Here is a 23,828-nt window from a genome sequence, read left to right on the forward strand (position 1 = left end):
AAACTCTGCTCGAACACGAGACCCCATGCTGGTGCTATTTGAACGAAAAAAAAGAAACTTCTGAACTAGAATTTCAAAAATAAAAATATTTTACAAAATTTGAAAAAAAATCACGGATTTAGAAAAAGTTCAACAATTTTGAAAGAAGTTCATGGGTTTTCAAAAGAAAAGTCCACGGATTTGGGGAAAAAATTCATAGATTTTGAAAAAGAAACTGTAAAATTGAAAAAGTGTTCGTGCATATTTTTCTTTAATATTTCTTTACTTTTTTTTGTTTTTCATGTATATATACAAAGTTCATTGCGTATATTAAGGAAATGTTCACAGTAATTTCCAAAAATTTCACTCATTTAAAAAATGTTCATCTTGTATTAGAAATTTGTTGTATATCGCACAATTGTTGAATATTTATTCCAAATTTGTTCAACATATATTACAAAAATGTTCATTTATTAATATATTTTTTAAATGCTATCATATATTTGCCGCGAGTTTGAATTATGTTCCACCACCTTTTCATTTTTGTTCGCGTGTCCAAAATGCGTACAATACAAATTTTGTGCGCTTTTTAAAAAAAGTTTCTGTTTTAACTTTTTTTGTCTCTAAATTAAAAACATTCCTGTTATATATTTTCTAAAAATACTAAAAACTGTTCACAATCTCAAAAAGTGTTCGTGTTTTTCGTAATTTGTTTGTTTTTCAGATTTTTTTTGAAAATTGTTCACGTTTTTGGAATCTATTTGGGGTTGCAAATTTTGTTCATGTTTCATTTTGAAATCAGAATTACAAAACACCTTCACTTTTCCAAAAATATGTAATACAAAAAAGTGCGGCATCTTAAAACTGCTAGCAATTTTCAAGAAATGTTTTCGAAAATGTTTTCCAATCTCAACGCTGCTGTCTATTCTTATATATTTCTGCACCGTTATGTTTAGGTTGCTGTTCGTGATGTAGTGGCTAATGGCTCTTGGTTGGTCTCCGCGGTCGTGGGATGGAGTACTGGTACTCTCTGTTGTGAATTTCATCATTTTTTGTCGCGCGGAAAAGGAAACGAAACAACGGGCGGGTTGGTGGGCCGGCCCAGTCTATCAAGCCTGTGCGTTGAGTTGCTGATATGCCGCCCCTTGGCCCATCAGCTACACAAATCCCGGTTAACTGTAGCCAGGATTTAATTTAGACCGGGATTGCCTAGTTTAGGGTGCAATCGACCGGGATTTTGACTTGAAGGTTCATTTCACCGAACACCTACAAATTCAGGGTTTAAAATTGACTTTTTTCCTCGAAATAAGATCAAAACTACGACCTTTCTACCGGGTTGCACACATCCGATGACAACTAACCAACAAGGCTTCGCCGTCCAGAATTAGGCCCTACAGAAAACTAGACAACCTATCGGTGTACGAAACTATTTTGTGAAGAGGGAGATAGAAAGCCAGATCATTGCATGACACGGTTGAAGCGGTCTCATTATCAGACATGTACATGGTGGAGGTTGGACAGCCGCAAAACCTCCCCAGATTTGATGCCGGTTTGTAAGAGTTCGGATGCGTGAATCCATTCATAAATATATATGCGGGACGATGTTGGATGGCAGAACAAGATCCACACGCGTTGAAGATGCCATGGCATAAAAAAGACAACGGCCTTGCGGATTTTGCAAAGCTGCTGCCCGCGTGTCGCGTCATGGTTGCGCTCGTGTACAGCGCCGCTCATTCGGACTGGACGCGTGGACAGATTACGAGAGAGATGCACCGGAGCACCCACGCCGCACGGTGGCCTGGTACTAGCACACTGCGGCGCACCACACCACACCACACCGTGCACGCTTCGGTTTCGGCCACGGGAAAACGTTTGGGGATGGATGCGCTGGGCCTCCTGGGCCGCGTGTGCCGCCTCGGCCACTTCTGCCGCCGCAGCACGGCCACTCCTCCCCCTCCCTCTCCCCGCCCCCCTCCTCGCAGCAACAGCGGCAGAGCCGTGCGCGCCGGAGCCAGAGCCACCTCGTCGTCGGCGCCGCAGGCGATGGGAGCCAAGCGGGAGGAGGAGCCGAGGGTGGTGACGCTCCGGCCGGTGGAGGCCACGCCGGAGTCCTTCGCGCCCTTCGGGCAGGTCATCGCCGCCTCCCCCGACGGCGACCAGTTCGGCCCCCACGACGCCCAGCTCGACCTCAGCCGCGGCATCCCTAGGTTCGATTCTGCACATACTAGTACCAACGAATCATCCTCTTCTACTCTGTCCTGGACTAGAGCCCTCTCCGCTTTGGCAGGTTCTACATCATGAGATTGGAGAGTAGGCCGCTCAAGTTCTCGTCCATCACCCACCACGCCAGCGTCACGCAGTGCCTGGGCTCCATCGGCGGCCAGGACTGGTACCTCGGCGTGGCCAAGCCTTCCATCCTTGACGGGGCGACGGAGCAGAGTGGTGGCGGGACTGCCGTGCAGTCGCGCGCTGGGCATTTCTATCTGCCTCCCGATCCGTCCGAGGTCTGCGTCTTCCGGGTCTCTGGTCCCAAGTTTCTCAAGCTGCACGCCGGGACCTGGCACGCCGGGCCGCTGTTCAAGGCAGACGCCGTGGATTTCTATAACCTGGAGCTGAGCAACACCAATGTGAGTGATATATCATTGCACTGGTATTATATAAGTTCATTACTGGATTTAGTTCGCTTGGAAAACAATAGTCCCATCTGGCTTCTAATTAATTCTAGGAAGTTTTGTCCAGCTTTGCAGTTGCAGTGTCATTGTTGGTTGGAATAAAATTGAACGTGTTCGTTTCGTGCGTCTTCTTAGAGCAGTAGCGCCTCACATATCACTGGTCTTAATTTTGAAATGCAAGAGAAGTCACAATACTAAGATAAGAGTTCATTTTGAAGTAGCTTCTATGGTAATACTGTAGACAATACTGAAGTTGCGGTCTCAATTTTCAGAAATTTCATGAGGCAGTTCATAATATACGATTTTTTGTGCATTTTTCACACTTCGCACACGAGTACGTTACCTCAAGTTTTAATTTCAGAGAGTTTGTCAGACAGTTCATGATGAGTTCACAATTATGTACGCATTTCAATTATAAAGCTTTCAGTTTCACTTAGGCCATGTGCTAGTGCTACCCACAGTGGTACATTCATCCTGCCAAAAGTGAACTATTGTGAGCTGGAGTTGGAAAACCACCAACCTTTCTTATACTGCTATTGTTTGTAGAGTGGGAAGGCTATTAAAACTATTGCTGCTGCATTATCATCTTATAGATGTTCATCATTCATCCGCTGGAGTTGGAAACCAACCTGTCCTATCCTGTCCTAGGTTGAATAGTCTAAAGTAGTGTTGAAATCCCGATGTACTCCATCCAGATTTTTCTAACGGAGGAAATGTTGTGCACCCAATCTAAAAGAGCTCGCATATCCTTTAGAGTTTAGATCAAGCCCAGTGTGTTGTATCAAAAAGAATTCAGTCATGTAGCTGATTACATCTCCCTTACCAGAAGTTGGCTATACACATCAACTTTAAGTTTATCATCTCATCGTTTCTTTAGGGCATGAAATTATAAAACTATGTTATTTTAACCTGGAGGTGAGCAACACCAATGTGAGTACCATACTGCCATGTCGTTGCATTTATAAGTTCATTCTTGCATTTAGTTTGTCTGGAAAACAGTTTTTTTTTACACGCAATAGAATTGCGCGTCATATCGTTAAGAGAGGGAAACAGCTGTTCCATCTGGCTTCTAATAATTCCGAGGTAGTTTTGTCTAGCTTGGCAGTTGCAGTGTCATTGTTAGTTATAAAACTGGACTTCATAGCACCGACCTTAATTAGGAGACCTGAGGGAAACCACAATACTAAGATAAAAGTTTCTTTTGTGTACTTCTATGCTAGTGTAGACAATACTGAAGTTGCTGCCTCCATTTTCAGAAGTTTCATGAGGCAGTTTAGTTATGATATATGAACATTTGTGCATTTTTTACACTTTTTGACAAGTACGTTAGCTAACTCTCAATTTCAGAAAGTTTGTCAGACCGTTCATGATGAGTTTGCAGTTTTATGGTAGTACCTATTACACTTACAAGTCCATGTGCTATCTACAGTGGTATTCATCCTGTCTTAAGTAAACTTTTGTGAGCTGGAGTTGGAAAACCGCCAACATTTCTTATACTGCTATTGTTTGTAGAGTCGGAAACCTATTAAAACTATTGCTGTTGCATTATTATCTTATAGAAGTGCATCATTCATCCGCTGGAGTTGGAGACCAACCTGTCCTATCCTGTCCTAGATTGAATAGTCTAAAGTGGAGCTGAAAGCCCGATGCACTCCACCCAGATTTTTCTAATGGAAGAAATGTTGCGCACCCAATCTAAAAGAGATCGGATATCCTTTAGAGTTTAGATCAAAAAGAATTCGGCCATGTAGTTGATCACATCTCCCTTACCAGAAGTTTAATTATACACATCAACTCTTAAGTTTATCATCTCGTCTCTTTAGGGTGTGAAATTATAAAAATTGTGTTGTTACTTTAACCTGGAGCTGAGCAACACCAATGTGAGTGCCGTACTGCCATGTCGTTGCACTATTATAAGTTCATTACTGAATTTAGTTTATCTGGAAAACAGCTGTTCCATCTGGCTTCTAATAAATCCGAGATAGTTTTGTCTGGCTTTGCAGTTGCAGTGTCGTTGTTAGTTATAAAACTGGAACTTCATAGGACCGACCTGAATTAGGAAATGTGAGGGAAACCACGATACTAGGATGAGAGTTGCTGCCTCCACTTCCAGAAGTTTCATGAGGCAGTTTAGTTAGGATACATGAACATTTGTGTATTTTTCACACCTTGCACTACTGCGTTAGCTAAATTTCAATTTCATAGAGTTTGTCAGACAGTTCATGATGAGTTTGCAGTTTGTGCTACTGGTATGTGCAGTGGGTACATTCATCCTGTCTTGAGTAAACTTTTGTGAGCTGGAGTCGGAAAACTACCAGCCTATATTATTAATTATTTTGGTAGTGAGTCGAAATCTTGATAGGAGTATTGTAGAAGTGCATCATTCATCTACAGGAGTTTTAAACCAACCCGTCCTGTCCTGTCCTGTCCTAGATTGAGTAGTCTAACTTGGTTTGAAAGCCTGATGTACTCCATCCAGATTTTTCTAATGGAAGAAATGTTGTGCACCCAATCTAAAAGAACTCGATCGGGTACCATTTAGGCCAAACTCAAAATGTTGGGACTAAAAATGGTTTGGTTCGTCCAAGTAGTTGATCATCACATCCCATCGTACTATAAGAAGCTACTTCCTCCGTCCCATAATGTAAGACGTTTCACATCCCATCGTACTATAAGAAGCTACTTCCTCCGTCCCATAATGTAAGACGTTTTTTGACACTATGTCAAAAAACGTCTTACATTATGGGACGGAGGGAGTACTAATTATACGTATCGAGTGTAACTTTATCATCTCATATGTATAGGATGTGAATGAATTCATAAAATTATGTAACTTTATCCTGCTCTTTCTAGACATGGTTCTCTCGAGTCTAAGCCAAGGGCATTTGCTTCACTTGGCTGTTGGCTGCACGACAGTAGTTCCCATCTGACCATACTTGTGAAATCTGCAGGTTGTTGATCACACCACGCACTACTTCAAGAAGCAGGACGGCGTAACCTTTGTGATCGAGGACTGAGACGCTGCATGTCACTGACCACGACCTATGCACAAAAGCTCAGCGCACCGTGTGCCTCACGGACGCTGTTCGGGCCCTGTCCCTCTGTATGATGCACGTCCAGTATGTATATGCAATAATGTACTGCAAGTCACGTGTACTTCGTACGCTGCTCCTTTTTGGCTCCTTGAGCGTTTATTTGTGTCGTTGTTTCTGCTGACACACATCATAAATTCTTAGTACCAGGCCAAGCCGTGCCGCGCCGGCCATGCCCCAGCGAGCGAGCGGCAGCCGGCCGCGCCGTGCACATGGGCACGGAGGCCGGCGTGAATGCGCGGCCGCCGCCGGGCCCGGGCCCTCCCGGCGCGCGACACATGGCGCGTCCACCCCGACGGTGGGTGCAGGCCCCGTCGGCATCCACGTCTGCCCGTCCGGCCGCCGTAGAGATAGTTGGCGTGCCCGCAATGGTCAGAGCAGAAGCAAAGCACCCATGCCGATTACCCGGCGCTCCCGATTAATTAGCAATGACTTTATATAAGCGCACGGCGCGAGGTGGCGACACGGGGGGCGCCGGACGACAAAGTACTACTAGTACCACTCCCTCCCTGTCCGTCTGCTCGACCCGATCAGCTCGCCACCAGCAAGCAACCGCTCTTTTTAGCCCCCACTCGCTCCACTCTCCCCACGATCCCTCCCCCACTCCGGCCGGCCACGCACAGAGCGGAACGCTCCCCGACTCCGGCCAAGAGCTCCAGCCCCGATCGTCGTCGTCCATGGTGAGGTCCAACTCTATCGACAGCTGCTACTCCTCCATCCAGGACGTCACCTACAGGTACCTTCCGCTTCCACTTCCAGTTCCATCCACACCTCCACTTTCTTCTCCACCGGCGAGACGGCTCTTGCACCAATGATTGGCGGTTCATAGCTCGACTTCTTTTCTGATTTGCTGCTGATGGCAGCTGCGGCTACTGCGGCTACGCGCTGAACCTGAGCTCGGCGGCGCGGAACACGGCCGGCATCGGCTCCAAGTACGGCAAGAATATAAGGAAGAAGGGCGTCGTCGCCTTCGTCGCCGTCGACGAGACGCGCTTCACGCAGGCCGACGAGGTCACCTGCGCGCCCCGCCTCCGCCCCTGGACCTGGCGCCTCTTCCGGCGGAGGTCGCGCCTGCTCTGCGGCAAGTGCGGCGGCCGCATCGGCGCCGCCTACGAGGTCGACGATGACGAGGACCCCGCCGGCCTGTCCGCGTGCGCCGGCTCGGACGACGACGGCGACGACCTGCGGACGAGCCCGGGCGACGATAGCGGCGGCGTCGGCGCGTCCAGAAGGAGGAACTACCTGATCAGGATCGGCGCGCTGCAGCCCTCGACGGACGATCCTCCTCCCGCTGATCCCTTCTCTCTATGATATGATATGATATGACACACTGTTGCTGAATTTTGTTCCTTTGTTCATAGTGGAGGACGACCCCAGGGTTTGATGTGTGTAAGTTGATCCTACTATAGTTTTTGTGTCCTGGTAATGGAGTGAGCCATGGTTGCAATTTTGAGCCACCTAGTATTTGTCAATGGCTTAATTCTAGCTTTCTGTGTGGGCTTTTCTCTCTTGATATCTAAATTGTGGATTCTGTTTTGATTATCCACAGATAAATATATTTCAGTTTGTCACCACTAATTTCATAAGCTGGATGACAAGATAAATTCATGTGATGGAGCTTTGTTATGTTATGTTTATTATCACCATCAGTTCTTCTATGCAGTCAACTCGCTGGGAATTCAGAATTGGAGCACAACATCAAGGTTTGCAGTCAAGGCTCCAGGTAAGTCTATTCGAAAAAAAAAGGCTCCAGGTAAGTCCATGCAACCAGTACCCCAGTTAATCAGTTGGATGATTCCATGGTGAGAAACACCATTTTTCTGATCCAAGAATTTGTATATGCAAAAATGCCAGTTATTTTCTTTCTATGCAGTGAGTAAATCTGGAAATTATACTTTTGAAATAATCACTATATCATATACAAGGAGCTCTTTTAGCTGCAGTAGTACAAATGTCAGTTTCCCCTATTAGCTAAGATACATACATTTTCAATAGAGATAACTGAATAAAATGTTGTAATGATCAAATCAAACAAAAAAAAGAATGTGAAAAACGGTGAATATGATTTTCGTAGTTTACACTATCATTTTGCTTCAAGTGGCTATTGAGTAGGCATCGGTGTGTCCTTCAAGAAGTGTCTGAATAGTATTAGTGCTTGCCGAGGCCGGTGCAGAGGTACCTCATGCCCTGCACCTGCTACGGTGACGAGAGTTAGTCCTTTGTAAACCTGACTCCAACCTCCAACCTGCAAAACAGAGAGGAGAATTTGATGTCAAAATGGTCTTTCTGGGACAGAATTTCTCAATTTAGTGAATAACTATTTTAGTGAACCCACCTTCCCATGGTCATACCAAGGGTACCAATTCATCAGCGTTGGTAGCTTGAGAGCGCTTATCGAATATCTTGTTGCGGTTACAGGAACAACAGCATCTGTATCCCCACTGCATAAAGGTAAAATGCATGGTCACTTATTATCCATGAGGACTAGATAATACAACTAGACTGTTTTGCAGCAACCAGAAATCATTTCAGAATGTGAGAATATGGAGTTCTATTCCTGTTCGTTCCCTTAAGGGGCAATAGTCTAAATGTTTGGATAAGATCTTCATTTATACAGACAAGCCGATATCGATATAATGTGGTACTTAGATACTGCAGTTAGTCAATACCAAACACATAAAGATGATTCCATAACTCAGAAACAAGATGGACTTCAGATTAAACTGACAAAAACTTATACTAGACATCCACAAGCAAACTCAGTAAATGGCTCGGTAATGCGGAATATAGGAGATCTGAAATAAGGAAGTGTTGGGCCTTCTGGCACTTACCTGAATACCCATATCCTGATACCAGCTGCAATTAGCTCATGGTAGATAGGAAGCATAGATCTGGGGGAATCCGCCCAATACGATCCGACAATATCACTGCAATAAATAGGCAAATGAGTATATATATATATATATATATATATATATATATATATATATATATATATATATGCTTAAGAAAGTAACAGAACTTTAAGGTGTATTTTTCAGCTAAAACGATTCAAACCTGCAAGTTTTCCAAGGGTATTTAATTCCAGTTGTGTTAGCGTGTAATGCCGCCTGCACTTCTGGCAGATTGTAGTATATATTTGAATATCTTTCGGTGCAAGGATCATAAGCTCTGGACAACCAAGGCTGTAAAAAGTATCATCAGCTTAAATATATAGACGAACAATACAATCAAAGAATATCTAGTTCTACGACATACATCTACTCAATCAAGTGAAAATAACAATCCTAGGTAGATAAATAAGAATCAGATATCGAACAAATATTTCTAAGGCAATGCAAATCACTGTAGCAAATTGAATAAACATCACCCTTCATGTCAACATTCATGTATATCTGATCTAAAATACTCCTACTTGGTATCACTATCGAAATTCAAGCCGTGTTAAATGCCACAGTTGCATGGAAATGCATGCACTCTGTATAACACACAAAACAGAACCTTCTAAAAAACGCAAAACCACCTGATCGAACGTAATCGCCAAAATATAAGTTTCCTCAACAGACAATTTATTCATTGCACCCGTTACTTCAGTTTATCAAACATTTAGTTTCCATTTATTGGACCAATTGTACCCACCTTAGCAGAGAAACTACACTGAGCTGAACTGTATTGTTCCTTATTCAGTCTAAAATGGCGGTCAACCTATTGGGCTGATATTAAATCAATTCAGTTTGTCTACCCTGATTAACAACTACCCTCTTGGGCTGTTGTTTAACCATCATTTCGTTATTGACATTGCACTGATGCCTGCTCATAGAATCCACACTCCACTGTACCTTTTTATGTAAGAACTGGAATTTTAACGAGTTGCAAAATGATCGGTTATGAAAATTTAGAAGCAAAACACTTACATAGCGTCCTCCTAGGCCAAGTTTGAGAGAGGCTGAGCTATTGCAGGGCTTTGTATACAGGCTATAAGGGTCAATGTTGCCTTCTTCGGAACTAGCCAGATTCAGGTTCTTGACACATTCAGGGGAAGGGTGCTCTGAGGAATCAAACAAGCATGTCTTCTTCAAGTTGAGGTAAGTGCTGTCAGAGATCAGGCCATGACTCCACCAGTACTCAAATGTGCCAAGATAGTCATTGTAGTCGTCCGTAACCGCATTCCCCACCTTAATTTTCAGGAATAGCAAGTTTTCAGAAACTGGCATTTATATCGAAGAACTTGTGCAAATAAAACATGGGTTTCAAACATTTATTTACCACGAATCCTTTGAGGTTAATTGTTGGATTCTCAGTGCCATTGTTCTTTTCGAATATGAGCTTGGCCAGCTGGGGAACATAATGCCCTGAAATTTTCAAAAAAATCATTCTTCCACCAAACAAAGAACCAGAACGTAAAATTCAAAAAGTAGGCCCCATTTTCATCAGTTCCTACAAGAATTGAACCATTTCCTTTGAAAATTTTGTGATATTCCTGCATTTGAAAGTATAATAGTACCTGCATAACTCTCTCCAGCAATGTAGAACTCCCTGTACTTGTACTGTGGGAATCTCTCCAGCCAGTTCACCATAAAAGCGTAGGCATCCAGTGCTACAAGACAAGACAAAAAATGAGGAGGCAGAGGACAAGAAGTTGGTACCAAAATTCTGAAGAATCGGTGTCACCGGAAAGCTCGCACGAAAATGGCCATGGACCAGCCATCAGCTACCTGTCTTGGCGTCTCCGGCGGTGTACAGATCCATCGACGTGTTGGAGTAGGAGAAGCCCACGCCTGCCGGCGACTCCAAGAAGAGCAAGTTGGCCGCTGCAGCCACAAGCAAGAACGCACGCACCCTGAGTGAAAATCGCCGGCGACATTGGACCAATGCGGCCAGCGCCGCTAATAATCGGAGCTCAAGCTGAAGAAAAAGACGGGTACGCACCCTTGTTCCAGGAATTCTTGTTGAGGTAGAGCGTCTTCCCGTCGGGCCGGATACGGAAGGGGCCGACCTCCTCGGAGGCGCCGTAGCCGACGGAGGAGCAGCCGGGCCCGCCGTTGAGCCAGAGGACGAGCGGCGCGATGGGCCCGGCCGCCGGCGCCGCCTCGACGAGCCAGTAGAAGAGCGCGCGGCCGCGGGCCTGGTTGACCGTGACGTAGCCCGAGTACTGCGAGAAGCCCACGTTGGGCGGCTGCCCCGGGAGCTCCCGGATCCGGTCGCCCTCCTGGTCGGCCGGGGCGGCCGCCGCCAATGCCACCGACGCCGCTAGCAGCGCCAGCAGAGCCGCCGCGAGCCCGCGAGCCATCGGGGGCTAGGCGGGTGGAGCTGGACTGTGGCACACCGGGTGGTGGTGAAGTGGAAGAAGCGGGTAGAGTGGAGCTTGAGCTTGCTTGCACTTGCACAGTACGCAAACGCTCGTGCTGCGACTGCTGCCGCTGCTGGCAGGAGCTTGGCTATAAGATACTCAGGGCCACCACAAAGAAGGCTGGGGTTGCTTGCATGGATTTCATCAGCAGCAGGGGATTTGGTTTTCGATCCTTACGCCATGACAGCTAGCTCAGCTCAGAGGGTCCTCGGCCGGGCTGGGTCCCCGTGGATGGAAGCACTAAAGAAATAATGGGGAGGAGGACAGCCGATCTCGTCACATTCCTTCTCATTCGCTCTGACCAGCGCGCCCGCCCCCACGGTGGGTACAGGGAAGCAACAAGCAAGTACAGGAGGCGCAAAATGTGCGGAGATTTTGCCCTTGGCGACGCGATGATTGACCTGCGGCGGGGGGCAGCACAGCTCAGGGTGGCGGAGGAGGGAAAAGGGCGGATCGGATCGTGTGCTTGGCTGGGCTGGGCTGGGCTGGGTGGCTGACTTGCAAGACTAAATTAGGTGCTGCTACAGATCGGCTGGCTGGCTGGCTGGCACCGCGGTATCTGCTCTGGGTGCCGTGTCGGCAGCAGCGCAATAGTATAGTGAATGGCGGCGAGCGTGGGTGTGTGAATGAGACGGGGGCGGGAGGAAGAAGATGAGGCTGAGATGGGCACATGGGGCTGGAGGGAAACGTGGGGTGGTGGCGGAGAGTAGACTGGCAGTGGCGGGAGGTTGCGGGGCAGCGCCAAAATAATAATTCGCGGCGCGCATCTGGCCGCGGCAGCTAGCGGCGTCCCGTCCTGCTCGCGCGTGCTGTGGACGAAAGGGGCGGCCGAACCACCGCCGGGAGTGACCTGTGTTGCTCACCCCTGGTTCCCGACGCGCTGGAGTGGGTAAACCGGCTGACGACCCGGAGGAGCTGAGCTGCAGCTGCGAACATTGCCGCCTGCTGCTAGAAAGGGGGATGGGATTAAGAATCTGCTGCCTGTCGCAGCTGTGATTAGCGGCAAAAGGGCTTTGCAGGAGCTGTGATGATGGCGAGCGGTGGTACTACACTACTACTACTGCCGGCGGCAGAGGGCAGTCTTCCCGGAAAGAATAACAACATGCTGACTGCCGCATGATTGCAGCACAGCACGCACGGGGAAAGGAAAGAAAGCAGAGAGAATGCTTCGAGGGGCAAAATTGATAAGTTTGACCTATGGACGAAATCAAATCACAGAATGAACTGCCCGTGAAACTATTTCACACGGCTGACTTTTTTGTGTGACGTCCGACACGAAGGCGCCACACTACACTGTGCGAGGCCTCACAGATAGGCGCTACACGCCTGGCCAGCGTCGCACCCGTGTGATCCGAAAATTACTAAGTCAGTGTGCAGCGCTTGAGAGCTAGGCGCCACCCTATACAGTGTAGCGCCTAGCTTCTAGGCGTTGCACTAGTGGTTGCTTCATTTTGTAGTGCAACCACTAGTGCAGCGCCTGAGAGCTAGACGCCACACTATACAGTGCAACGCCTAGCTCTTAGGCTCTACACAATGACTTAGCAATTTTTAGGCAGTCTGGGTTGCAACGCTGGCCAGGCGTGTAGCGCTTATCTGTGAGGCGTTGCACAGTATAGTGTGGCTAGTGTGGCGCCTTCGTGTCGGGCGTCACAAAAAGGTCAGCCGCGTGAAATAGTTTCACGGGCAGTTTATTCTGTGATTTGATTTCGTCCACGGGTCAAATTTGCCGCTTAGGGGAACCCGAAAGCAGCACGTTTGGGCTCGGTTCTAGCACGCATTTCTCTATACACTTCCATGGCCCTTTTTTGAGTAGTTCATAGTATCTCACGTTGAGCTCTGCTGCGCCCAGCGAACGAACGAACTCGTGTGGTGGGGGCTTGCCGTGTGTCGCTACGGAACGGAATGATGTCGCCTACGTGCGTGCGTGCAGGCCCTATGCAAAGCTCTGGTCCTAGTCCCAACCGACGTGTCGACATACCAGATTACCAGGCACCCAAGAATGTACGTATGAGTGACTGGCACATCCGGAATGCCATACAAAATGTGCCACAAAACCAGCGGCAGGAGTTTGCGCGCACGATCACTTCTCTGAATCTCTTTGGCTTCACCTACTTGATGTTACCAGACACCCAGAAAATCGCATGCTGGGATGTGTGGCATCACTGGACAGAGCCATGCATTTCGACGCGCTGGCTGGCAGACGTGGAACGCCATGGGAAATGTGCTCGGAGCTTCTCTGTCTGAATCTCGTTGGTTTCACTTACTTGATGTTACATGTGATTACATAAATGCTCAGAGCTTACACACTAGCACTAGCTGAATTTGCCTCCGGTCCTATGGGATGAGAAGAGATGCGTCGGTCCTCCAAAACCCAGCGCCGAGGATGGGCAGGTGCTCCCTTGTCTCTGAAAACACGGTTAAGTTAAGATGCCATGTCGGACTCGGGCTCGATGGCAGATCGTAGCCCGTGGCGAACCATCATCTGCGCGTAGAACTCGGCATGCTCCTGTTCAGCCATCATGACAGAATCTCTTAAATTAAACTAGCCCAAAAAGCTACTAGTACCACTATATCTAAGCCATACCCTACCCCCATAATATATAAGGAGAAAGGGAAACAAGTTGAGAGTGTCCTCCAAGTCTTGGAGCTGCAGCAGATCGAGACGTGCTGGCTCAACTGAGATTTATTAATACGGAGGTGTGCACGCCGCGCGCTAGCTATTCGACGGACTGAAGTAAGTAAAGGGGGGGGCGGGCGGGCATGCGTGTGGTATGTACCTTGACGGCGACGATGACCAGCGCGGCGCCTTTCTGGCGGGACTCGTGGAAGAGCTGCCGCGCCGCCTCGGCCGTCACCGACGGCACCACCTGCGGCAACGCCGTCTCCACTGCACAGCACACACACACGGCAGTAAGGAAAAACGCACCACCACTGCCAGGGTCGATCGAGGAGGAGAAGAAGGAGAATGCATACCGTGCTTCTCGGTGTGGCGCGGGTCGTCTAGGAGCAGCACCTTGTAGCTGTCGCCGCTGCCGGTGCCCTTGCGGTCCTTGAGCCTCCCCGTGTCTCCTCCTGCATGCAACGGCACAACGCAATGTCAGTATCAGCGCACCGAGCATCAGGAATGGAGAGCTCGAAACGATGATTTGGTTTTGGTTCGGCGTTGTTGCTGAATGCGCACCTTCTTGTGCTGGGGGAAGGGTGTCGAGCTGGGACTGGTCGAAGGCCGGCGGGTCCAGCACCGCGCCGCCAGCGCTGGTCGCGCGGGCCACGGCTGCCACCGCCTTCCTCGGCTGAGCTCTCCGGTTCACGGAGACGCTCGAGGGCGGGGCGGCGGCGGTGGTGCTCGGGAAACCGAGTGCGGTACAAGCTGCAGCTCTGCTGCTGATCGCCATGGAAGCGGATGTATGGTTGCGTTCGACGAGAATTTCGTGTCAGATCGCGCAAGGGAGACGAGACGAGAAACACAGACAGGGCGCGCGTGACCTGAGTGACAGTCGATGGAGCGAGCGATTTATTCAGGGTTCGGCAAAGAAAGTGCCAAAGATGTCAGGAATTTCGCGTCCGTGTTTACCTTTGCTATTCGTGATGAATTCTTCCTCTCTCCTGAACCATACAGAGCACACATAATCCAGCGGTAAACACTGCGCTGTCTTAATCGAAAGCAGAAAGAGACGAACAAGTACTGCTACAACTGTACGAATTAGAACGCGCATCTGGAACAATCCAGAGTTCTAACGGCCCAGATCTCGCCACATATCACACTGGCCGGCAACGACCACATCTCGCCTTCTGGCCATCGACAGCAAACGGGCCTTGCTGGAACGTTCCAGAAACAATACAAACCCAGACGCCGGTAAGGATCCAGAAACAACCACGAGAAAATTGCACTTGTGCATCTTAAGCAATCGGATACATTTGACTCAAGGTGAAAGTAAAGAATTCCAACTACAAGCGACCAACAAAAAAAACACGCATTTAGAGAACATATTAGTGTATGATATCCAACAACGTAGTAACAGCAGAAAACGGGCGACGAGAGTGTCATATATATTTCCATATACTGTATCTGTGGACACGAAGAACACAATGTTCGGTTCACCAATCTACAATATAAAGTACAAAAATGCATTTCCGTATACCAGCTTTTTATCCTCTATCCCATGAAATTCTTGAGCCGAAAGATGATGTCACACCGGCTCAGCAAGTCATGAACAAAAATCAAAAGTTCCTATATACTCCAGATATGCGCAATCACTTGACCAGAACAAACGACATCAGACCACTTGATAGTTAACAGTGACCAGTCGAACCTGCTGTGAATATTTTGAACTACCTCCCTGCAATGGAAGGATGGCAGTAACCTGAAACAGAATTTGCAGGAGACCATAAGAATTACAGATTCAAGGAGAAACATCGAACCTAGACAAATGGATTAACTCGGCGCAAGCAGAATAGCATTTCCGGAACGATGTGGTGCAGTGTCATCGAGTAAACAGTAAGAAATATCACAAAGCCCATAAATAAAATGCTTCCAGCATCAGTTTATGACTAGAGACCCACTATAAACTTTATTTGGTTTATTCTTTTTCCAAAGTGCTGCTACTAAAGAAATGACGAGGCAAGGGTGGACATAAAGAAATTTGAAATGTGGCTGAAAATATTAATTGCAAAGCAGAGTAGATCAAAATGCGTTAAAAGCCAGTAAGAGGACATCCTACTGCTTGACACATGGAAAGGAAGAGGCAAGAAAGCAAAACATACAAACTCTACACAGGTAGACTGTTCACTGTCTAACATTATACTGGAAAATTCTGCGAGGTTGTACGTACTGTAGAGACAATGAATATTCAACCAAGCCTTAATGCAAGTCAAATGATGTGATACAGCCAGATAACCATGCAAATGCCACACTCAAATACAATATGTTATTCTCAGTATAGCATTATTCTTATCTGTGTCCATAGTTCTGGAGTCACTAGAGCAAAGCAGGGGAAGATGCAAGTATGCATGTAAACAAGTAATATAACAAACCTTCACGTTACTAAATGTATTTGATGCAGAAAATCCAACGGAGATGGGAAAAAATGTCGATGGATCAGCAGCGGGAACAGAGAACTCCATGGAACCACTGCAAATGAAAAAATAAATAGAAGACAAGTGTTATCAACACCATGGGAACAAACTGCATAATAGAAGCAACACTACTGGGAAAGTATACTTCATGTACCTTCGGTTGGATTGATCAATAAGCATCACAGACCATTCCAACACAGAGTTTCTTGAGTCATACCTGGATAAATAAAGACACAAGACCGTGAGTGCAGGTAATAACTAACTAGATGGACAATCCGGAGAAACTTGCATAAAGAAACTATTTTAAAGAGGAATGAATGGATGGGTGACCTGGAGAGATTGTCATCTGAGTAATCATTTTTTAAATAAATTGAATCACTTCTTTTTAAAGCTGCTTAATTTATTATACTACATAAAAATGAAATACTGAGCCATGTTAAATACAGCCTAAGTATACATCAAATTGTCCTCCATTCTCAGGTGTCTAAACTGTCCTCGGACTCAGGTGTCTTCACAGTGGGTCTTGTGTGAATCAAGAGCATAGTTATTGCCATATTTCCACTCTATGCCCTTAAGATGTTCTGGAAGTGGTCTTAGCATGTCATTTAACAAGTGTGTGTGCATGGAAATTTGTCCCACATTTAGTGTTTCTTGGTCTCTGCACATTTTAGCAGGGTATTTAAGAGAAGATGAGGAAGTTAGAACATTACCTCCATTCTCCATCTATCTGTTTTACACTTGGAGCATCCCTAAGTGCGGGCAGAGGGATAGAGACGATAACATTGTGCAAATCAAACATGTCTGAAGCTTCATATTCAATGTTCACAACAGTTGTATTTCCAGATGTTGAAGGCCAGCAACTGACTGGAATTGGCAAAAACAGGTTACGCAAGTACAAACCACTGGAATTGGCAAAAACAGATTACGCAAGTACAAACTAGCAAGCTACTAAAACCAAACAGTTGCAGTATACCTGTCAATGGCAGAGAAGACTCATTCAACCCCTCGATTCTCCATTTCACCAGGGGTGTTTCATTTTGACCACTGGGGAAAGGCCTGGATGGATCTCTTGCCCCAACAATTTTCTGGCCGTTGAACAGCTGTTTGTCAATATTAGGGTGCGTCCTGAAGCTAAGTCCAGGTGCATCTTGGTTCTCAATCTGTACCAAATGTAGGGGAAAATTGTATCTCCAAATTAAAATTGAAGTAATTTCAAGCGTGCTGTTAGCTAAAAAAAGCAGTTCTTGCAGGCAAGCAACTCCTACTCATGTTGCTACAGTAGCATATCCTAAATAAAATCGTGACCACTTTTCCTGTCTCAAAAATTCATAGTGTAAGATAGGACAGTGGTGAGTTATATATGGAAGTTTGGTTATCGTGTGCTATGAGTGATCTAACAGACCATTTCATTTAGTCGCATGAATACACATGAACACTTGCATTAACATCAAAACAGTGTGACTCACTACTATAAATACACATGAACAGAAGCTTCATGCAAGTCACTCGCTATGAGTGTATTCATGTGGATATTGAGGACTGCACAAAACAGTGTGACTCACTACTATAAATACACATGAACAGAAGCTTTATGCAAATTCATATTAAAACTGAATTAACAGATTGCATTGCTTAATAGTCTGAATGTTCCAAGTGAATGAGTCATATGAGAATGCAAAGATCCAGAACTCAGACATAGAAAATGACCTGCAACTGGATATAACCATCAGTGTCATTAAGAACTTGGAGAGCAAGGGTTCCTTGAACATCAAAATTAGTAACTCCGCCATCCCTTTTAACTGTGACATTCAACTTCTCTTCAATAGTCACTGTGATAGGATCACTTGGTGGAATAGATGATGATGACTTTGACCTTAGTTGAGTATCCTCCAGAATAACTTCTCCTTCAGCTTTCAAAGACTCCAGGAACTGATTTGGCTTGTGTGCTTTACTTAATTTCATTCCACCAGGCATTTTACTAGGAGCAGGAGAAGGAGCAGATGATCGCCCTGTATAAATGCACCTAGCATTTAACACAAATAATAGCCACAAAGCCAAATCCCATACTCACACATTGGTTGCCTCATCTCTCCTCTAACCACACATCGCCATAAAAGAAAGCTTTACTGTTTGAAGTCATGCAAGTCTAGTAAATTGTGTGAAATATGTGAACGAAGATATTTCTTTCTTGCAACTGCTCTATTTTTTTCCTTGTTAATTGGTTGTGAATCAGAACACGTCATAACTTTCAAACTGAGATGATAATTTACTTGCTGACGCGACAGATGGTTACATCCTTTAATTCATGACAAGTCACCTACTGCAAAAGTAAATATACTGCATGCTAGGGACTTAGTCTACTTGAATAGAACCAATTGCAAATGCCTGATAAAATGAATAGGGTAAAGCATAATGAGAACCGGCTAATAATTATCATGAACCCACGGATGATCCATATTGGAAGTGTCCTAGGAGAATGTAAGCATATGATACTGTGATCATCCAGATTCCATCCAATACACCATCAATTATTTATGCACAAATTTACTGCAAGTATAGATACTACACATTGAAAACGTAAATATTAACATCAGTGGTAAAAGAGAACAACATGCATTTTTCTGATTACAAACCTTTTGTCTTGTCAGTAAATATAGGACCAATCTCTGACCCTGGACCACCTCTAATGTTCATGTCATTAAAGTTATTCGGAGTTCTTGTCGGAGCAAATCCTTCCCCAGTCTTGCCTCTATCAATCTGTACAGTCCAGCAAAAAAGATTGTTATGTCTACATGGAGGGCTAGTAATAGGGGTGGATATCCCTTGTAACGCCTAAACTAAGAACATGTTTCTTGTTCGAGTAATATGTAGGACAAACCTTGTTTTTCTCAATCTCAGTAACTTTTCTCCTCATGAGATCGTTAGTGTCATTTATCTTGCTTTGCATGATCAGCTTGTGTAGCTTCTCTTCATGGCTCTCCATTTCGCAATATTGTTTAATTTGTGGAACAGTTACATTTTCCTTGTTTCCAAGAGAAATGGCTTCATCAAAAGCAAATATAAGTTGGAATGCGGCCTTGCAGACACCCTCTTCGTCCAAAGAAGGGGAGTATTCAGGTACCTTAATAGATGTTCAAGGAAACCATTGCAACATTGATTCATATAAAAACCAATTATATAACTAGGTTTTAAGAAGAAGAAAAAAAACAGATGGTAACAGTCTACTGACATATGATCATTGAGTTGATTTTTGTTCCAATAAGTTTGATATCGAGTTGCTAGCATTTAGTTTTTTTTTTTTGAGTTAGCTACATCTTCTTCTTTTCTTTTTTTGGCATAATCTATCCTTTTTAAAATTGCAACAACCTAGCTTTTGACAACAGGAATATATAACATGATTGAAAGTAGGATACAATTTTGGAGAGCAGCCTCAGTGTGTCCAGATCTTCAAGGATGTTACTCTGCTTATTTGTGATGAGTAGCAGATACAGCTCTTCAATTGGTTGATAAACATAACGAACATTTTCTGTCTCAACATAAGTATGTTGCTTTCCAGTTCCAACCAACTTTGGAAATGCTGCAAGCAGTCCCTCGATCCTTATCCGAGACATGTCAACATATTGCCTCGAAGCAAGTGCTGCAGTTCAAGTAAATAAACAATATCATATCATATATAGTATACAGCTGTAGATACAAACATACACTAAGAAAAACATAAATCGTAGATTTACTGAACAACACTGAAGCAGAAAAGCCGTTTCAGAGCTGCTGTTTTAAGCAACTCTACAATGGATGACAGATTTTCATATATGCCTACAGCTACTAAGATTAGGCTGCATTTTCGTTTTTTCTTGAAAACATTATAAAAAGAGGATATATCTCATATGAGAATCAATAAAAGGACTTTAGTACAACAACAACAACAATAACAAAGCCTTTAATCCCAAACAAGTTGGGGTAGGCTAGAGCTGAAACCCATAAGATCTCGTAACCAACTCATGGTTCAATAGAAGGAATTTAGTAACTGCGGAATTTCAAACACACTCACCCTTTCCAGACTTTGATATTATAGAAGCTGCCAGAACCACCTGAGTGCATATAAAAAGAAACAGTCATTTCTTCTGAGTAGTACTAGGGGGAAAACATTACTACTTAGAATTAACGAACTAAAATAAAGCCCAGCATTTAACTGCGATGCGTGTCTGAATGTCGAGAGGTAAGTAAGTTTATAATATACTGGGAATAAAACAGTAAAACGTTGCAGGACAACAATTGGAAACAATCAGTCGTTACCATTTTCAGTGGTTCCGTCAGTCCCAGGAATTACCAAAGCCAAGTTGACAAGTTATAGAACTGCAAGAGAGAGGCTAATTATTTCTCACAGAAAAAAGGCATGCAAGATAGTTGAAACTTGAAAGCAGTGAGAACTGCAAATCTACAGCCACTCATATACAAAGAGTATGGCCAAGAAATAAATGTTTTATGCACATATCAAATAGGATTTCACAAAATATTCTGCCACTTAAGTTTTGCTCGTGACAGAACAAATACAGTATGTTAATATATATTAATGAGATACAGGTGCATTTGACGCCAAATCACGAGGTAAAGTAAAAAGCAAGAACAGAAAGACAAGGGAACATCTACATGAAGGTAATCATTATGAACACAAGTGAATTCAGACATATTTTCCCAGACCAATACAATATTTTATGAATTTCGAAAGTACAATGTAAGTAGGAAACTGGTTGACGCCAGTTAAAATAACACTATCCTAAAGCATTCGCTGTGAAGCAGATGCAGATTAAACACTATGATTAGATGTCCCTACTCAAACAACATCAGATCACGTTAAAAAATTCTAAGGGCATCTCCAATGGGGGTGCTAAGGACGGGCGCCAGGGTAGATTTCCAGGCCGTTACGTCCAAATCCCGGCCGAGCCAGGGATTTTGTCTGGCGTCGATGCTAATTGTCGCGTCGAGCGCTTGGACTATTTTGTTTCAGCAAGCCAAGGCGCTAGCGATTGCTTTTAGTACTTTTTTAAGCGCTCCGCATTGCCGGGCAGGGCGCTTAGCTCTTAATTAGATTTTGTAGTAATTATTTTATTTCGCTTAAGCGCCTATCTAAGCACTCAGCGCTGTACATGCCCTAAGACCCTCGAGCTAAACTATCCAAACAAGTCGAGCATAATGCAGACAGGCCCGGCAGACAACTGATATGGCAACGGCTAATTTGACATCCGGATTGCCATCCCAGAACCGAATTGACATCTTCAAACTCGTTATCTCAGAACCCAACTACTACTGACACTACTGACTATGAGCCGCTATTGGAGTTCACTACAGATCCAAACTGATAACCGCAACCTCTCCATGCACCGACCGTCTGAACCCAAACTGATCACAGATTCACGAACAATTAGACACGAACAATGCCTCGCGAAAACGGATTACAGATTCACGGATCTGGGAACGCGGGCGACAAGGTTGGTAAGCGCGTAGGGGACGCGACTCGTGATCAATCGGATCCTGGCGCGCCCCGAGGTATCCGGCGAGACGCAGAGCAGAGCAAACAAACCCTAGTGGGGGCAGAGGGGGTGGGGGTTTGCGGAGGGGGTGATGGTGCCATGGCGTGCGACGGGGAGCGGGAGAGAGAGGAGTTGCGGCGTACCTGAGATCCGCGAGGCGCGAGCTATGGAGGGACGGAGGAGGACAGAACGGACCGAAGGAGCACGACGAGGAAGGTCAGTTTTTATGCAGGGGAGTTCCTTCGGGTTTTTTTTTTCTGAGAGAGACGGAGAGTTCCTTCGCACGCCGGTTTCCTCCTGGCTAACGACAACACGCATGGGCCGACGCCTACTGAGCTGGGCCTGATACCAGTATTGGAGAAAGCCCAAGTTCTTTTTTTTACGTGTAAAGCCCAAGGTTTGGTAATGACCGCTTTAGAGCATGGTTAATAGTACAGCCAGCTGATGGCTATAGGATGTTGTCATGTTATCTATAGCCAATTTTTTTTAAAGAAAATCTATAGCCAAGCTTATAGTCAGCAAGTACAATAACTAGATATAAAGATGCTACTTAATTAATACATGGCCCATCTCTCACTCTCAACATAGTGCCTAGGAGTATGTGCTGCAGCGGACTCTTATTCTGTAGCTGGCTCCCCTTATCTCTTCTTCTTCTCTCTCTCTCTTTCATGTCAGTAGAAAAATAATATTTTAACTCTTATAACCTACTTACATAAGCTTATTGTACTTGCTCTTACAGGGTTGTTTAGACGCTCGTAATGATCCAAGATGCATTTCACTCTCTGTGCTACTTGATCAATAATAATTTGGCTTTATCCCCTACTGACGCATTTTGTGTCAAGTAGGCTTTTGTGGGCGCGACTATATCTCGCTTAGCTTGTAAATGGGCCGGTCCAACTAGCAGGCACAACCAGGCGCCTGCCTAAATGTGCCGGGCCAGCGCACGGGAGGCCGTTGCCTTGTATTTTCTAATTTGTTTTCATGTTTTTTGCTTTCTTTTCTTACTAAATTTTGTGGAGTTGTGAGCCCGAATAATTAGACTACATTAATTCCCTGCTAATGATGCCATGTCACCTCGGTTAATGTTGATAATCTCGCGTTAGTTTGAAACCGGTTTGAATTCAAATTCAAAATCAAGCAAACAATAAAAGTTTTCAAATGTCAAAATTAAAATGTTCTAAAAGTGAAAAATAAATCATATGTAATATTGGTGGAGAAACCACACTTTTATAAAAAAAAATGCACTATAATAAATAAACAGTGGAAAACAGTTATTCAAATGCGTTTAAAATAACAAACAATTTCAAAACTATTTTATTTCAGTGCTAAAACTGTTTATGGCAGTGGCATAAATTGTAACACTATTTTAGGTGCCACTTTTGTATTTTGTTGAAACTAAAATAACACAGATAAGAAGTATAAGAAAATTAAGAAAAGGAAAACATTAAAAAAAAAGGAACACACAAAAACAAAAACAAAGAGGACCCCCTGGCCACCTGGGCTAACAGGCCCAGCTGGCCACCCGCGCGACCCAGCCGGCCCATCCCGGCTGTATAACCCCCCCCCCACACCCACACACACACACCCAAAACCCTAGCCCGATCCCTTTCCCACTTCCCCCTCTCGGTCCACTCCCCCTCCACGACCTCCTCTGCCCCCCGATCTGGATCGGGGGAAACGGCGCCTCGACGTGCATCGCCGCCCCGCCGTCGCCGGCACCCGCCTCCTCAACCCTCCTCCCTGACCGGCCTCCTGTCGCCTCTGCTTCCTCCCGACGCCAGCCATCGCCATGGATGCCGCGACTCCCCATCCTCGGCCTCTTCTCCAACCACGCCTGGACGCCAACGCCGTTCGCCGTCGTCGCCACCTCGCCCCGTCGTTGATCTGCCTCGCCGGACGTCCCCGAGCCCACTGCCTTTGCCCTACGGCCCCGCGGTGAGGCCCCCGGCCTCTCCCTCTCTCCCACGTGCACGCGCTCACGGCCGTGGCCTCCTCCCCCTCGTTCTCTGTCTTCGGCGTCGTCCACCGCGCACCGACCGCGTTCGACTCAGCGCCTCGCTGTGGTCCCCCGAGCCCTCGCTCCGCTGCCTTCCACTACCGCGCGCCCGACCTCATCCGCGCCCGTCGTAAC

General features: G+C 45.7%; 5 protein-coding genes across 5 annotated transcripts; 2 read left to right on the forward strand and 3 right to left on the reverse strand.

Annotated features, from left to right (window-relative positions):
- The first annotated feature begins 1,668 nt into the window (after positions 1–1,668).
- LOC109780240 (uncharacterized) lies at positions 1,669–5,872 on the forward strand. Its single transcript, XM_020338827.3, has 3 exons — positions 1,669–2,186; positions 2,267–2,606; positions 5,603–5,872. Exons 1-3 carry the CDS (start codon positions 1,684–1,686, stop codon positions 5,666–5,668), a joined length of 909 nt encoding a protein of 302 aa, XP_020194416.3. The 5' UTR covers positions 1,669–1,683; the 3' UTR covers positions 5,669–5,872.
- Positions 5,873–5,887: 15 nt separating this feature from the next.
- Positions 5,888–7,321, forward strand: LOC109780241 (uncharacterized protein At4g08330, chloroplastic). Its single transcript, XM_020338828.4, has 2 exons — positions 5,888–6,479; positions 6,607–7,321. Exons 1-2 carry the CDS (start codon positions 6,172–6,174, stop codon positions 7,052–7,054), a joined length of 756 nt encoding a protein of 251 aa, XP_020194417.1. The 5' UTR covers positions 5,888–6,171; the 3' UTR covers positions 7,055–7,321.
- Positions 7,322–7,620: 299 nt separating this feature from the next.
- On the reverse strand, positions 7,621–11,812 carry LOC109780242 (serine carboxypeptidase-like 27). The gene is made up of 9 exons (XM_020338829.4): positions 10,673–11,812; positions 10,459–10,554; positions 10,248–10,340; positions 10,010–10,095; positions 9,658–9,918; positions 8,801–8,928; positions 8,575–8,670; positions 8,079–8,184; positions 7,621–7,988 (listed from the first exon to the last, which is right to left on the reverse strand). The coding sequence occupies exons 1-9, from the start codon at positions 11,031–11,033 to the stop codon at positions 7,845–7,847; spliced, it is 1,371 nt and encodes a 456-aa protein (XP_020194418.1). The 5' UTR covers positions 11,034–11,812; the 3' UTR covers positions 7,621–7,844.
- Positions 11,813–13,325: 1,513 nt separating this feature from the next.
- LOC109780244 (ATP-dependent Clp protease adapter protein CLPS2, chloroplastic) lies at positions 13,326–14,686 on the reverse strand. The gene is made up of 5 exons (XM_040404404.3): positions 14,668–14,686; positions 14,275–14,579; positions 14,067–14,165; positions 13,871–13,980; positions 13,326–13,599 (listed from the first exon to the last, which is right to left on the reverse strand). The coding sequence occupies exons 2-5, from the start codon at positions 14,486–14,488 to the stop codon at positions 13,516–13,518; spliced, it is 507 nt and encodes a 168-aa protein (XP_040260338.1). The 5' UTR covers positions 14,489–14,579; positions 14,668–14,686; the 3' UTR covers positions 13,326–13,515.
- Positions 14,687–15,109: 423 nt separating this feature from the next.
- On the reverse strand, positions 15,110–21,955 carry LOC109780243 (coatomer subunit delta-3). The gene is made up of 12 exons (XM_020338830.4): positions 21,841–21,955; positions 20,463–20,522; positions 20,218–20,257; positions 19,583–19,806; positions 19,048–19,290; positions 18,803–18,926; positions 17,877–18,178; positions 17,143–17,329; positions 16,880–17,033; positions 16,324–16,386; positions 16,128–16,224; positions 15,110–15,457 (listed from the first exon to the last, which is right to left on the reverse strand). Exons 2-12 carry the CDS (start codon positions 20,463–20,465, stop codon positions 15,371–15,373), a joined length of 1,524 nt encoding a protein of 507 aa, XP_020194419.1. The 5' UTR covers positions 20,466–20,522; positions 21,841–21,955; the 3' UTR covers positions 15,110–15,370.
- Positions 21,956–23,828: the final 1,873 nt, after the last annotated feature.

This window comes from Aegilops tauschii, chromosome 3 (genome assembly GCF_002575655.3).
Source record: "Aegilops tauschii subsp. strangulata cultivar AL8/78 chromosome 3, Aet v6.0, whole genome shotgun sequence".
Lineage (NCBI taxonomy): Eukaryota > Viridiplantae > Streptophyta > Magnoliopsida > Poales > Poaceae > Aegilops > Aegilops tauschii.

Bases quoted from the DNA above. Each gene is read 5' to 3' on its own strand.
- LOC109780240 (XM_020338827.3), top strand. From the start codon at position 1,684: ATGGTTGCGCTCGTGTACAGCGCCGCTCATTCGGACTGGACGCGTGGA. The intron at 2,187-2,266 runs GTTCGATTCTGC...CCGCTTTGGCAG, and splicing joins CTCAGCCGCGGCATCCCTAG to GTTCTACATCATGAGATTGG. The intron at 2,607-5,602 runs GTGAGTGATATA...TGAAATCTGCAG, and splicing joins TGGAGCTGAGCAACACCAAT to GTTGTTGATCACACCACGCA.
- LOC109780241 (XM_020338828.4), top strand. From the start codon at position 6,172: ATGACTTTATATAAGCGCACGGCGCGAGGTGGCGACACGGGGGGCGCC. The intron at 6,480-6,606 runs GTACCTTCCGCT...TGCTGATGGCAG, and splicing joins ATCCAGGACGTCACCTACAG to CTGCGGCTACTGCGGCTACG.
- LOC109780242 (XM_020338829.4), bottom strand. From the start codon at position 11,033: ATGGCTCGCGGGCTCGCGGCGGCTCTGCTGGCGCTGCTAGCGGCGTCG. The intron at 10,555-10,672 runs GTGCGTACCCGT...TTGTGGCTGCAG, and splicing joins CAAGAATTCCTGGAACAAGG to CGGCCAACTTGCTCTTCTTG. The intron at 10,096-10,247 runs GTACTATTATAC...TGAAAATTTCAG, and splicing joins TGCTGGAGAGAGTTATGCAG to GGCATTATGTTCCCCAGCTG.
- LOC109780244 (XM_040404404.3), bottom strand. From the start codon at position 14,488: ATGGCGATCAGCAGCAGAGCTGCAGCTTGTACCGCACTCGGTTTCCCG. The intron at 14,166-14,274 runs GTGCGCATTCAG...CGTTGCATGCAG, and splicing joins CCTTCCCCCAGCACAAGAAG to GAGGAGACACGGGGAGGCTC. The intron at 13,600-13,870 runs GTACATACCACA...ATGGCTGAACAG, and splicing joins TGGTCATCGTCGCCGTCAAG to GAGCATGCCGAGTTCTACGC.
- LOC109780243 (XM_020338830.4), bottom strand. The intron at 19,807-20,217 runs GTGAGTGTGTTT...CTTGAACTGCAG, and splicing joins AATATCAAAGTCTGGAAAGG to CACTTGCTTCGAGGCAATAT. The intron at 18,179-18,802 runs GTTTGTAATCAG...GCATTTATACAG, and splicing joins ATTTACTGACAAGACAAAAG to GGCGATCATCTGCTCCTTCT.